The sequence below is a fragment of the Castanea sativa genome, chromosome 4, assembly GCF_040712315.1.
Source record: "Castanea sativa cultivar Marrone di Chiusa Pesio chromosome 4, ASM4071231v1".
In the NCBI taxonomy this organism is placed as follows: domain Eukaryota; kingdom Viridiplantae; phylum Streptophyta; class Magnoliopsida; order Fagales; family Fagaceae; genus Castanea; species Castanea sativa.
In genome coordinates this window covers 26,620,815-26,636,846 of record NC_134016.1, presented here as the reverse complement: position 1 = coordinate 26,636,846, position 16,032 = coordinate 26,620,815, and the positions used below count along the sequence as shown (strand labels likewise).

Below are 16,032 nucleotides of genomic sequence, written 5' to 3'. Positions count from 1 at the left end.
GTACCATACAGGTACGTATACAGGTATCGAAACATCAACATTTCGTACCAGTTTAAATATCGGCTGTACCGGACATATCAGCCAATTTTGGGCAATATCGGCTGATACCGGGCGTACCGACCGGTATAGAATTTTTTTTTTTTTTTTTATTTTGAAGTTCTATAATTTTTGTTAGGGCAGAATGGTAACTTATTTGCATTAACTCATTAGTATTACTTGTTTTCTTAGTATACAATGAACAATTAAGTTTTCAATTTTTTATATTGTGTTTTTTTTTTAATTAATACTAAAGTCTAAAACTATGAATAATTTGTTCTAAATTAAGGAAATGTTTTATGATAAACTTTATATTTATTATAATATATATACACACACATAAACATACACATACATACATACATATATACATACATACATATATATATATAATAACGGTAAACCCGAAACAGTACACTAGTATTGACCAGTACCAAATATATCATTCCACTAGTCAAACCGATACAGCATCCGGTACGAAATTGACTCATTTGGTACAAAATCTAAACACTCCCAAATTTTCAAGTGGAAAGTTCTAAATTCTGAAATTTCAAAGTGTAAAATTTAAACTCTCAAACTTTAGAGGTGTACTTTACAATTTACCCTAGTTTTTTTGTTAGCTTAACTTCCACATTTTTTTTTTAGTTCAATACTCTCTTCCTCAAATTATTGAAAAAAAAAATTCATACAAAAGGTTTGTCTAGGATCCGCTTATTTTACTGAAACTGAAAACTTTTTGCTGAAAATGTAGAAGTTAGCTGAAATAGTACCATGTGACCCATGAATAGTACCAAAAAATGCAGTAGATACCATAAATAGTAGCAAAAATAAGGTGAATAGTAAAATAAATTGGCGAAAATTATCTTGCAAAACAGACACAAAAGATTTGTTTAAAATCTACTTATTTTACTAAAACTGAAACATTTTTACTTAATATATTATAAATAAAAATAAAAATTAACTGAAATAGTATAATAAGACCCATAGGACCAATAAAATACATATAGTCCATAAATAATAATAAAAATAAATTAAATAGTAAAATAAGTTATCTTTTTAATTTCTTCTCCTAAATAAACAAGATTTGACTCAAAAGCTGACGATAACTGAATGGAAAAATTGTCCCACCCGCGCACTCTCATCATAGAAAATTTGTCCCACCCACGCACTATCAAAGAAGCAGCATCCCTATAGCCTAAAGGGCTTTTAGATTTACAAGATTCCAGAACCAAATCACAGTCATCGGTAACTCTGTTTGACGCATCAGATTCAAGCATTAACTTCATTAACTACTACACCGAATTCAGTCTTTATTTATTCTATATTATAAACAAAGACTTGTGGTGAAGTTTTGGTAATTATAGAAACTTTTATAAACGTTATTGGTCCCCCCTCTTCGATAGGACAACCACTAGTTGTTTACATCGCATTCGGATAGAATCCAAAATTGTCAATTAAATTTTCTCAAAAATATATATATAATTTAAAATTATCTGACCATCTGTTTCTCAGTCAAACCGTTTTAAGGTTTTATATTATTTTATTTTTCCTCAAAATAGTATGCAAATTAATTTTATTTCTCCGATATTAAGTAATAAACAAAAAAAAAAAAAGAGAAAAAAAGAACGAAATTCAGAGAAATTCTTCATTATTTGACAGGATAGTAACATTTTACCTAGAAACGCACAGTAATTAACAAAGTGGTTGTTAATATTACAGAAAAGAGAAATGACCACAACAGCATCATTAGCAAAATGCATCAGAAAAGAGAAAATGAAAACCTAGAGCGGCGAGGCGTTGCTGTTATTGGCGTTGGCGGTGGTCATCATCTTCTGGAACTCTTCGAAGTTGACATTTCCATCGCCGTCAGAATCGACGGATCGGATCATCCGGTGGCAATCTTCGACGGAGCAATTCATGCCCAAGCGGTTGAGGACGAGGTGGAGCTCGGAGGCGGAGATGAGGCCATTCTGGTCTTGATCGTAGAGCTTGAACGCGTCGCGGAGCTCGGAGGCTCCGCCGTCTTCGGAGCTGGAGCGGCAGAAGGCGGCGAACTCGGTCAGGGAAATGAAGCCGTCGTGGTCGGAGTCGAGCTCGTCCATGACGCGGCGGAGCTCTTCCTCGTCGGCGAAGGAGGAACCGAGGGAGCTGAAGACGGCGCCGAGCTCCGTCACGGAGATCTTGCCGTCGCCGTTGGTGTCGAAGCGGTTGAAGACTTTCTTGACTTCGTCCATGCTCTGGATAGAGAGGGGTGATGGTGATGGTGATTGTGATGGTGTTGATGATGATTTGTTTTGGGCTGATGAAGAGTTCAATGGGGCTGAATTGGTTGCCATGTTTTTGGGGTTTGATTATTTGAGAGCGAGTACTGCGTGATTTTGAGGGAAGAAGAAATCAGAAATCTGTTACTGATAGAGAAATGGTAGCTTTTATTGTTTATTTATAGGCAAAATTATTAGATAGTAACGTAAACGTGTTCCCCTCAAAAGTGAATTGTTCGTCCCACCGTGGGTTTATTAGTGAGACTCATCATTCATATGAGATGAGAGAATATTAAAAATACTAATGGTACTTTGAAAGAGAATATTGAGAATATTTATACTACTTTAGGGTGTACAATAATTTTTTCCTATTTATAAAGCAAGATTGACAGATGAGCCGCGTATGACTAGGATGTTCTTTAATTTTTGTCCCCACACTTCCCATATTTTGTTTTCAGAATACACTACTGAGAGAGATTTTTTTGATATATATATATTTTTTTTAAAATGATAATTCCACAAAAAATTTTAGAAATTATTAATTTGAGGAATAGTTATTAGTAGTCATAAATGATTTTACAATATTTTTACAAACCTTTAGTGTAGTCAAATTCTTAGAGTATTCATATCAGTACACAATTTTGCCTAAAAATGAACTATATCAATCGGTGTTTAATTGTGTAAATTTATATGTTTGCTATAATAACCATCTAAATTTTCGCTAACACTAATCATTTTGTATTTAGTTGTTTAATCTTTCTTTATATATCTTGAGAATGAAGGAAAATAGTGTAAATTTACATGTTTGCTACAGTGACTATCTAAATTTATACTGATACTATACATTTTTGTATTTAGTTGTTTAATCTTTCTTTATATAAATCGAGAATGAAAGAAGAGAGTCAATGTTGATTGTTGTGTATGAAAAAAGAGAAACAATTAAAAAAAATATGATAATTTGATAATTTATTGAAATATAGTATAAAATAGATAATCTGATGTAGGGTGTTTTAAAAAGTAAGTATATAAAATAGAAAAAAGTAGGTTTTTATGCTAAAATAGATAGGAATTTTGCATAAACCGATGTGAATGCTCTTATTGATTCTCATATGAGCTTACTATTAACATCACTTTTTCACTTATCAAAAAACACTCACTACATAAGTAGTTTGTAAAAAATATTATAAAATAATTTGTATTTCTAGCAATTTTCAATATAAAAAAAAAAAAATTATGTTCATGATAGGCCTAGGAGAGAACCAATAAGAACTTGTCATATCAATTTGCTCACGATAGTATTTCAAATGTATGACATTTGTTTCATGATGATTGTATTTTATTATCATGTTAAAATAATGAAAGTTCACTTAGTGTGTAAAATACTTGTGAATGTTTAGACCCCAATTACAAAAATTCAAAGCAAGTTTATATTCAAATAATATATGTGCAGAATATGAACTATAAACAATACCCAAAATATCAAACTACTCTAAGCCATATTTTAATCACAACACAACAGAAATTAAAATCAAAGAGTAAGGGAAAGAGAGATGTAAACACAAGATAACACCGACACGTGTTATTGAAGAATTCGACGAAAAACCTCTCCGCCGCCCTCCAAGCGGTAAATGATCCACTACAAAATCAGTTGTGATACATGAATAACAATAGACCCTTCAAGCCTAATCTACCTAATGCACCTAAGCCCTCCAAGCTTCTTGCTCCAATAGGGTTACACCGAACCTTGTCTTCTCTAACTTGCCAGATCCCGCAATTAGCCCAATGCATCAACCAATATGAATTGGTTCTCTCTTGAACTGCTTCCCAAACACCAATAACGTTCTCACTGCTCTGAATTGGGTGACGTAAGGATTCTATTTCTGATCCTCTCTTGGGTATGACAATGGAGAGGATGAGAGTAGAGAAATTTGGAGTATCAAATGTATAAAATTGTGGATGAATCAATCTTGTTATTCTTTGGGGTTTCTCTCTCAAAATTATCTTTTGAAGCTCTTTACGTTTCGTGGATATAAGAGTATTTATAGTAGGGTATAAGATGGAATGTGAAAAGTCAGTTTTCAACAAAACAGGGTGCATTGGCGAGTTACTCGTGACTGGGATGAGTCATGAGTTCCAGTTGCCAAATAACAGAAAGGTCAGATTGTATTTTTTGTCCTGTAGTAATACAGCTGTTGTGACTTTTCAACTTCTTGCATGCTTCACACGTGTGCCACATTTTGGCAGGTCGCCACTCGCGATTCAGTCGCCAGTTTGCTCCTTGTTGCACACACTTGATCATTTCTTCACACTCTCTTACACACAACCCTTACATTATTCTCACCTAAATACAGGGTTTCTAAATGCTGAATTACAAGCAAATTTCACACGGAATAAAACCAACACATAGTTGAATAAATTTAACTTTACATATACAAATTGGTTTTGGCGTAGGCAGGGATTGAATCCAAATTTATTATTTGATAACAAGAGACTTTACTAATTAAGCTAATTGGAACCAATTACTATCTCTTTTGTTCTTATCAATATTTTCTTAATTGAATTATTCTTATTAATTTAAATGAGAAATTTTGGTGGCATAATAAATTCTCACAATATTTACACAACCACCTTATTTTGAATTGTGAAAGGTCTATTTGTATTTTGTAATCTAATTTTGATTTATGTTAGATTGACATATCAGTTTGTTGTGAAAGTGTTGTGAGATTTTCATGCTCGTAGAAGGACTCTAGTTAAAATAAAGATATATAATGAGTTGAAGTTTGTTGACAAACTTTCAAGATATTTAAAATGAAAATTATTTTTTAAAATTATTTTATTATCTATATTTGGTTTTTGATAAAAGTTTAGACTTACATGATGTATATATATTATTAACAGAAAATAAGGGTTTTTTTTTTCTTTTACATATAATTTTGTATTCAAAATAAGTTTATTTATTTGTAATTTAAATATTTTATTGAATTTAAGTATGATTCTTAATTAAGCAATACAAGAGCACAATACTGGTTCAGCATAGAAAGAAAAATATTACATAAATATCTTTATTTTTTGTGATAATTTTATGTTAGGGTTTTCAAAATTTAATTGGTTTGTTGTTAAATTATTAATTAATTTGAAATTTTTAATCCCTATATTAAAAATATATCAAATTGGTCCTCCCCTTATATTTTGATTAATTAACGAGATATAAAATGCTATTTTTAAATTAAAACGTTATAAAAAAATTTGTTTCAAGTTTTATTTTTTTTCTTTTCTACTCTCCTTTTCTCTTATTTTCTTAAAAGGGTTTTGTAGAGAAAGTAGTTGATATCGTATTTTACTGTTTGGTATTAATTTATTACTAGTAGGTAAACCGATTCAAAAACACCTACAAAATGTAAAACTTCGAACTTCGTTCAATATGGAATAGAACCAGCCTTATTGGGAAAAATTGACCATTTTTGCCGGTAAATCTAAACTAAATAAATAAAAATTCGTCACTCACCATAACATCCTTGGTTGCCCTCACATTGCTTCTCTTTTTTCTTCCTCTTCTTCATTAATTTGTTTCTTCTTTTATGTTTTACTTTTACAATCTTTTCCCCCTTTGATTTTTCCACCCAAGCCTAATTCTATGTGATACATAGATTTAACCGCCTAAGGTAACCCCTAGGTGAGACAGACTTAAAATTTTAAAGAATTTATATATATTAGTGATTATCGTGAAAGGTACATTGATATTAATTGATATTGAAAAATGTATTAACCTGACCGACTCGAAAGTCGAAACAACATTTGATACAATATTGACTACCATGGTTTTTCCCCAGGGCTACGCTCCTCTGTGACTTTGAGCTTCCTTATTGTCCATGTCGACTTTCTTGAGTCTCTATATCAACTTCCCTTTTCCGATTTCTCTATATTTTCCTCCTTCAAGGTCAATATGGCATCTATCTTTCTTGTCACCCAAAGCCCTCTTTTATTCTTTAGCTCTCCACTAGGGGTGGCAAAATTAGACATGACCCGCTAACCCGACACGACACGACATGAAATTAGCAGGTTATGGGTTGAGGCTTAATGGGTTCGTGTCATATTCGGGTTGACACGATGAACCCGTTTGATAAACGGGTTGGGTTAGGGTTCAACCTATGGAACCCGTTTGACCCGTCTGACCTGTTTAATTAAATGAAAATTTACCAATATACCATTCAAATTATAGGTATATAAACTTATTAATTGTTGTAGTTTATTTTCTTCGACGTATAGTGACTGATTATTTATGATATTGAGATATGCTTTAGTTTTGAATGATTATTTGTGATATAATTACTCATTAGTTCTAAAATTTATATTTAAAATATTTATTTGCTTGTTTTTCCATAAATGTTTTTCTTTATTTTGATAAAATCAGATAAACAGGTCGACATGACTGACCCGTTTAATAAATGGGTTGTGTTAGGGTTGAGGAATCGTGACCCGTTTAATAAACATGTCGGGTTAGTGTTAACCCATATAGTCGAATATGTATGAGTTGACACGACACGAACCCGACACGCGAACACGAATTGCCACCCCTACTCTCCACGAAGCAATAGCAATTTAAACCTTCAGATCTAGGGGCTTGTGTCATTGGTTTGCACTTTGCACACTAACGGGTTTTGTGCAGTGTAATTCTAGTACCATTAAAAAAGTTAAAATTATTTATAGATTGTGAAAGTTTATATATATCACTTTTACATAAATTATCCGCTCACAATTAGTTATGTGAATAATTGTGTTAAAAATTGTGATTTTTTACGTGATTTTAGATTTTTATTTTTATTTTTTGTGTGGTGGCAATTTTGTTATGTGGTTGTATACAACATGGTTTTAAAAATTGGAACAATCAAAGAATTGAAAAATGATCAATTTTCCTATTTAACCGTTAGTCCGATTCAGTTTTTAAAATCATGATCTACAATAAAACTTGAGTTTGTGTGATTGCTTACAATGAAATGTACATAATGCTAGCGTTTACCTACCAGTAAAATAATTAACTAACCAAAATCTAAAGAATGATTATTTTAAACCGCTAAAAAAGAATTATTATTTTACTCATTTTTAGATTAGAATTTTTAAATTGAAACAAGGCAAATTATAACTTACCCACCTGTAATTTGACTGAAATTTAAGTTGCTTACATGTAGTTTACAATTTGATACTTTAGTCACTTGAAGTTTGACCAAAATTTAAGTAGCCTACCTGTAATTTGAAATCCTATGATGCAAGTGTTCTGTTGGATTCTTTTTTATCTTATTTGATCTTGTATTTGTATGCTTTTTGTGTTTTGGAGAAAAGAGACATCAAAGTGAAGCAAAATTACATATTTAGCCATGTTTTTAATAGAGTTGGGTTAGGAAAATCTAACTTAGCTAACCTAAGGTGAGTAAAATGTCAAATTTCAAATTACAAATAAGTAATTTAAATTTCGGTCAAACCACAAATGGACAATTCCAAATTTGCCCTTAAAACAAGAAAGAGTCAATTTGTTTATTACACAATTTAGGAGATGTATATGCATTTTAGACTTTTAGTTATTACTAGTGTTGGCTGCACGTGCAAAGCACGTGCTGCCCCAGTAGTGAGAAAATTAATATAGATTTTGTGTGTGAAATCCTGAATTTTGGCTCACCTAATTTGACTATATTAAAAAAGAAGTCTAAGAATACAACAAAATATCACAATATTTTCACAATATTTTCATTTTTAGGATCCGAATAGGTTTTCTTAATTTTAATTGAGAGAAATGCTACATTCATAACATTTTTAGAACAAATTATAAATGACAAGTTATTATTGGTTTTAAATTGATAACATTGTTATTGTTATTTTCAAAACATTTATTTTCAGTTGTGGTTGGTCACAGTCTCAAGTTTTATTATTTTATTTCGACTTGTAAAAAATTGATACTTCAATATTTGTAAAAATGTTGTGAAATTTGTTGTGTCGGCATAACAATATATATGCCAGCTTACATAAATATTTAAAAGAAAAAAAAACACAAACCAATTACTGGAAAAAAAAAAAAAAAAAAAACTTTAGGCACGGTAGAAATTAATGTTACAATGTTGTGGACTTAGCATTTTTTTTATTTGATCTATAAAAAACTGAGATCTCAACAATTGTGAAAATATTGTGATAATAATAAGTGTTGTAATATTTTCTCAAAACATTTATTTTCAGTTGTGATTAGTCACAGTCTTATATTTTATTATTTTATTTTGACTTGTAAGAAATTGATACGTCAATAATTGTGAAAATATTGTGAAATTTTCTGTATCAGTATAACAATATATATGCCAGCTTACATAAATATTTCAAAGAAAAAAAAACACAAACCAATTACTAGGAAAAAAAAAATTAGGCACTGTAGTTGAATAAACCAAAAGCACTGTAGCTCCAGTGCTATCCATCAATAATAGCTTACCTATGATTTGTTATGAAATTAATGTTAAAATGCTGTGGATTTAGCAATTTTTTATTTGATATATAAGAAACTGAGATCTCAACAATTGTGAAAATATTTTGATATTAATAAGTGTTGTAGCATTTTCTCAAAACATTCATTTTCAATTGTGGTTAGTCACAAACTCATATTTTATTTTTTTTTATTTTCAACTTGTAAGAAATTGATACCTCAATAATTTTAAAAATATTGTGAAATTTGTTGTGTCAGTATAACAATATATATGCCAGTTTATATAAATATTTAAAAGAAAAAAAAATACAAACCGATTACGGAGAAAAACAAAACTTTAGGCATTATAGAAATTAATGTTAAAATGTTGTGGACTTAGCATTTTTTTTTATTTGATCTATAGGAAACTGAGATCTCAACAATTGTGAAAATATTGTGATAACAATAAGTGTTGTAACATTTTTTAAAAATATTTATTTTCAGTTGTGGTTGGCTACAGTTTCATATTTTATTATTTTATTTCGAGTTGTCAGAAATTGACACGTCAATAATTGTGAAAATATTGTAAAATTTGTTGTGTTAGTATAACAATATAAATGTCAGCTTACATCAATATTTAAAAGGAAAAAAAAAACACAAACCGATTACTGAAAAAAAAAAAAAAAAGTGACTAACTAAACCAAAACATTGTTGTAGCTACAGTGCTATAGTGTATTGTGATAACAATAAGTGTTGTAACATTTTTTAAAACATTTATTTTCAATTGTGAAATTTATTGTGTATCATCACGTTATTGAGTATCCATTTGACAATAAAAGATCTATCTTGTAAGAGATTTTTAGTAACATTATTTAAGTGTTGTGAAATTATGTGTGGGTGAAAAAATATTGTAAAAATAAGTGTATTGTTATTTAAATAATGAAAACTATTGTTTAAACAACACAAAACAAGCCTAGAGCTTTTTGCTAAATATAAGATAAAAAAATTATAATTTTTATATTAAATATGTGACAACAAACTTATACTTATTTTATTTTTTAAATTGAGACAAAAAGAAAAAGTAAATAAGTAAACATGAAAAAGTTTCGAAAGGACACTAATTTTTATTTTTTTATTTTATTTCTACTTGTAAGAAATTGACACGTCAATTATTGTGAAAACTAAACCAAAACATTGTTATAACTACAGTGCTACAGTGTATTGTGATAATAATAAGTGTTGTAACATTTTTTTAAACCATTTATTTTCAGTTGTGGTTGGCTACAATCCCATATTTTATTATTTTATTTCGATTTGTAAGAAATTGACACGTTAATAATTTTGAAAATATTGTGAAATTTGTTGTGTCAGTATAACAATATAAATGTCAGCTTACATCAATATTTAAAAGAAAAAAAAAACACAAACCGATTACTGGAAAAAGAAAAAACCAATCTCATATTTTAATTTATTATTTTATTTCGACTGGTAAGAAATTGACACATCAATAATTGTGAAAATATTGTGAAATTTGTTGTGTCAATATAACAATATAAATGTCAGTTTACATCAATATTTAAAAGAAAAAAAAAACCGACTACAGAAAGAGAAAAAAAAAAAAAAAAGACTCACTAAACCAAAGCATTGTTGTAGCTATAGTGCTGCACAGTGCAAAAACATTGGATATACAATGTCAAGACACTGTAGCGGCATAGACGCTTTTTATATAGTTAATAGAAAATGTCCACTTACATCAATATTTAAAAGAAAAAAAACAAACCGATTACGGGGAAAAAAAAAGACTCACTAAACTAAAGCATTGATGTAGTTATAGTGCTGCACAATGCAAACACACTAGATGTACAGTGTCAAGACACTGTAGCAGCATAGTCGCTTTTTATATAGTTAATAGAAATTAACTCTATCCATATAATTTTTTTTAAGAGAGAAACTACGTCCACAACATTTTTACAATATTTTCACAACAAATTACATGTGGTTAGTTGTTATTAGTTCAAATTTGAACTTAATACGAAGATTACTTTTTTTCCCCAACAATAACAACCAGTAACACCTATCAAAAAATAAATAAATAAATAACAACCAGTAATAACCTCCCATTTAGAATTTGTTATAAAAATATTGTAAAAATATCGTGGGACATATCATTTCTCTTTTTTTTAATCCTACTATTTAAAATATTTGTTTATTATTTAATATTCTAAAACTTTAAATTGGCCAGTGGTGACAGATGTTGTCTTGTTACTTGGCAACATGGAAAAACTCAAAAAAGCATGGGTGACACGTGCTCAAAGCCAAGCGCCTCACACGGCTTAGACACGGCTCTGACGCGTTTTTACATTTTTATTTCTTTACGCATCGAAAGAATTGAATGGGACAAGATCCGAGCAACACGTACTTAGGATTGTAAAGGTCAAATTTTTTTTTTTTTTTTTAATTCAAAAGCAAAATAAATTGCTTTAACTAAATTGACACCTGTCACTTGGGTCTCAAATTGGAACTTGTAAAGAGTATTCGAATCCGATTTCTACAAAATATTCAATTTTACCATCTTAAAAACTACTTTATTTATTTATCTATCTATAATATATAGGGTCATGCTAACGAATGCCCTTAGGGCATTAGTTAACAATCAAATTTAAGAAAGTTTTGACATCATTTTTATGGAAAATGAAAAAATTGTCAAAATATTAATTGTTTTATTTTCTTTTCCTATAAAAACTTTCTTTAAATGGTTTATTAACCAATGCCCTAAGGGCATTCATTAGCATTTCTCTAATATATAGAAGAGGATTTTTATATTTCAACTGGACTTTTATGTGGTTAAAAAATACCATCATTAATGAATAGTAACTTCATTTAGAAATAAGGTCATAAATGTCAAATAACAAATTTCATTTTGAATTCAAAAAGAAAACTCCAAAAATTTAGGATTTTTTTTCCTTTCATGCTAATATATATATATATTGTTACTGATTATCTCTAAAACTTATCATTTTTATTTGTTTGAAAAATAAAATAAAATATTTTCAAATTATAATAGATGCAAATTATTAACTTCTACCAAAAAAATAGTAAAGCCTCTAAGCATGCGCAACATGCGTGCATAGAAACTAGTTATACCATACTATTTTATAATACATTTAACATCTCAACTTTTATTTTACCATATAACGTATTAAAATAATATCTTTACACAATAAAATAATATAACCCAATACCCAAATAAAAAACCCAAAACCCAATAAAATATTATTATAAAAAAAAATATCATCTTGCTACATTATTATCATAAAAGCAGGATGGTACTGTTGATGGAAAATAACATGTTTGTGTCACATACAAAACATACGCAGCGGAAAAACAACGGATCTACTTCATTCATAAAAGTTAACGTGCACTATGTAAGTTTTAGAATTTGAGAACAAGAGAGTGTACCTTGGAGCGGTGAATTTCAAAACCAAGATCAGATGCACTTGGGAACACTTTCAATCTTCACTCCAATTCCACTAACGTCCAAGATGTGTGGTCTCTCAATCAGTTTACTAAGGGAGAATGTCAAAGTGTCTAACACTCTCATACACACCACTTCACAATGATGTTCTTATATTTCACAACAATAAATTCTATATGTTTCTCCTTTTGTATCTAACTGATTATCTAACTAGGCTGGCCTTTTGGACCTTTCCAATTGGGTTTAAGTGTGTGGCTTGGAGTGGGACCAAAAGGGACCAATAAAACACTAGCTCCAATGGGCCTTGGGTTTTTCTGTCAGCTCTTGACAAGTCAAAAGTTACCATTAACTATATTTAATACTACTATATAATTATAGTTTCACTCTAGGCCTTATCTATAAATTATATCACAAGACTTTATTATACATGCAACTTCTTCATAAAATATTCGTAGTAATACAAAGTCATAAATGTAGACTGCCACTTTGTAGATTACTACATCTTAATTCCTTGAGTACCCGATTTAATCCTTTAAAGTATTCATCATATATTTATGAAATCCAATTCCATAAATATATACTTTAGTAACTTCTTACCAAAGTGGTTAGGCCTAACTATCTGAATAACAAACCCATTAAACTTATCTCAAGGGAACATTTTGTATCTCCATTAAGAGGCTATGAATTCCATCTTGAGAATATATGTTCCATCAATACTAAATGTGGTTGCCCAACATACTAAGGTTTTGACCATAATTTTAGATCTCACTCCTGATATATCAAAGTAACCTACATTTCATGATCAGGTCCATTATCCTCTCAGGATTTAGAGCTCATGTAAATATAAGTCGTGAGTTTATTGTTCACTTGACAGTCGTTATAAGAATAATAAATCTCATACTGATCTAGTTCAATATGTTTTAACTCTTAAAACATATCAACATATCAACTAAAAATTTTCATTTCCATGATCAAGACAAATCATCTTAGTTGATATGTTATAGTCTTCACAGATGAAATGCTCAATTTCATTACCGACTACGAACTACAATTTTGAGTTTACAAAGAACTTGTGATTTATATCTTTTGTGGCTTTTCACATAAATTACATACTATGCATCTCTTGGACTATATGATAATGTCTCAATATTCATGTTACCATTATTTTAGATAATAATAAAACAAATTTATTAATCACAATATTAAGTTATACATCATGTCCTATATAATGTCATACATAATATCATACATAGCATCATATAATAGGATTTAAGGGCATTAATCCTAACAACTATAGCTCAATTGTAAATTTTTTTAGAATTGGAAGTGTAGGTAATGCAAGATTTATGGGGTTTGATGCTAAAATCTAGCATATTTGGAGTTTTAGCATGCCGAATACGGATGCTCTAAGGATAAATATGAAAAAAAATTGTGGATATATTATAATTTTTGTGCCATGATTTTAAGTGGAGGTTAAGTGAAATTAATAATCAAGTCAAACTTTTACTTAAAGTTGTAGCACAATAATTGTGGTCATAGAAGAACTCTACTAAATAAATTTACAATACGTTAAATTACTATTACTTGTAATTTTTTAATAGCATATATAGTGCACTTTATAGTAAAAATTATATTAAAATTTCGATTATTAAAAAAATTAAAATTTTAATAATACAATGCTCATAAATCTCATTAACTCATATAATGTAACTACTAATTACGAATATAATGTAATTATTAATTAGGGTAAATTCCAAAAACCTACCCAGAGGTTTGACTTAATGCCAACTAGGTCCAACACATTTCAAAACAAACCAATTTGATCCTTAAAGTCAATTTAATCCCTGGACACCGTTAGCCATGCTAGTAGACCATTCTCACTGTGACTCTCTTCGATGTTAGACTTTTAGTCTCTTCTCTCTTCTCCTTCCCTCACTCTCTTTCTCCCTAACCTCAAATTTGCCATAGCCACAAGCAAAACAACAACCCAATTCTACTCATACCAAAACTCAGCCAAATCCACCACAACAACAAACCCAAATCCAAAAAACCAAACCCACCACCGTAGCAAAACGACCACCATAGCAAAACTCACAACCACCCCCACCCCCACAACAATTCCAACCCCATATCAAAGCCCACCACCACTGAAATCCACCACTAGCCACAAAACCCAAACAAACGACAACAAACCCACCACCACCACAGCAAAACCACCACATATTGGTACCCATAACCATCCCTAAAGAAAATTCACCACCAACGGAACCCACCACCATTGAAAAATGAAATCCCAAAAACCCATAGCAAATCGAAACCACCATTGGCAACCCACAACCAAGCCAAACCACCAACCCACGCACCACTTCCTTTGCTTGAGAGAGAAGAGGTAGCTAACCCAAACCACCAACCCATCAAGGGTTAATTCGGCCAAGCAAAAAAAGAAAGAAAAGAAAAGAAAATAGAACAAGCAAAGGAAAAAGAAAATAGAAAAGGAAAGTTAGAGAGAGAGAGAACCATCGTGGAGCTCGCAACAACTATGGATTGCCGGCGGTAGCCATGAGATTTTGGGGGATTAGAGTTTAGGGTTAGGGAGAGGATGAGAAAAGGATAAGATGAGAGATCAGAGGAGAAAACGTTGAGAGAGATGAGAGACTTAAATGACTAACGGACTTAAACGTTGTGTAGGGACAAAATTGGGCATAAGGACTAAATTGATTAATTTTGAAAAGTTTTGGACTTGGTTGGTATTAACTCAAACCTTAGGAGTGGTTTGTAGAATTTACCCTATTAATTATTAACATAGATTTGTAAGCGAAATTTTTTTAATTGTATGTAAACCCTTTAAATGGCTTGTTAAGGGTCATTCCATCATCTCAATCTAAATCATGCTTAGATGACTTTCCAACAGAGGCTGCAAATGCCAAGAAGTTCCATTTTCATCCCTACAATCATCAGACTTTTCACACTAACAATAATCACTAATAGTCACATTCATGGTTTAATCATTGGGACTTTTATAATTTGGATTATTTTCCGAAACATGCATAAAAAATCCTAAAGCCTTTTTCTCCTTCTTTCCTCTAGAGTCTTTCCTACATTGAGAATTCTCACTAGATTCACTATTGGGTTGTTCAATAGCCCTGGAGGGCTTTCTTCTTTTTCTACAAACCTAAATTTGAGAAACTTCTTTGCCAGAAGTGCCTCTAAGGAATCCTTATCAAAAGAGTCACTAGTCTCTTCGTTTATAATTCTTAGTGCTAGAGATTTCTTTTTTGGTTGTAGGATCAGCTCATAAGTTTTTGGAGGGGACCTACTACTGCTTCTATCTTGACTAAGCTAAGATCTTTACTCTCCTTAATGACAATGACCTCAGGACTTAGGACAAAAATTTTTAGATAGATCTCTTAAATTTTCTAAGAGCATTAGAGCATTCTTATCAAAGGTGCTAAAAATGCTAAATGCTATTTTTTAGCATTTTTAGCACCTTAAATGATAAAAACCCACCTACATCAAATATGCTAAATCTTAAAATTTTTAGCATTAAGCTACAGTAGAATCTCATTTTTGAGACCCTACTGTAGCAAGATGCTAGAATTTTTTATATTTTTTTTCTATTTTTCTCTCCCACTCTCTCGTGTGCCATGCCTTTCTTCTCCCCCCTCTCTCTTTCTCTTTCTCCTTCTCAGTTTCTCCTTCTTAGACTCTAGCTTTCCTTTCTCTTTCCATTTCTCCTTCTCAGAATCAAGCTTCTTCTCAGACGATAGACGCCGACGACAGACGATAGACGTCACAAGTCCACCTCCGCGTTTCGAAAATCCTCG

The 16,032-nt window shown here is 30.6% G+C and overlaps 1 protein-coding gene across 1 annotated transcript; it reads right to left on the bottom strand.

Moving 5' to 3' along the window:
• Positions 1-1,658: 1,658 nt before the first annotated feature.
• On the bottom strand, positions 1,659-2,639 carry LOC142630410 (putative calcium-binding protein CML27). The gene has a single exon (XM_075804399.1). The coding sequence runs from the start codon at positions 2,370-2,372 to the stop codon at positions 1,818-1,820; it is 555 nt and encodes a 184-aa protein (XP_075660514.1). The 5' UTR covers positions 2,373-2,639; the 3' UTR covers positions 1,659-1,817.
• Between the last annotated feature and the right edge of the window lie 13,393 nt (positions 2,640-16,032).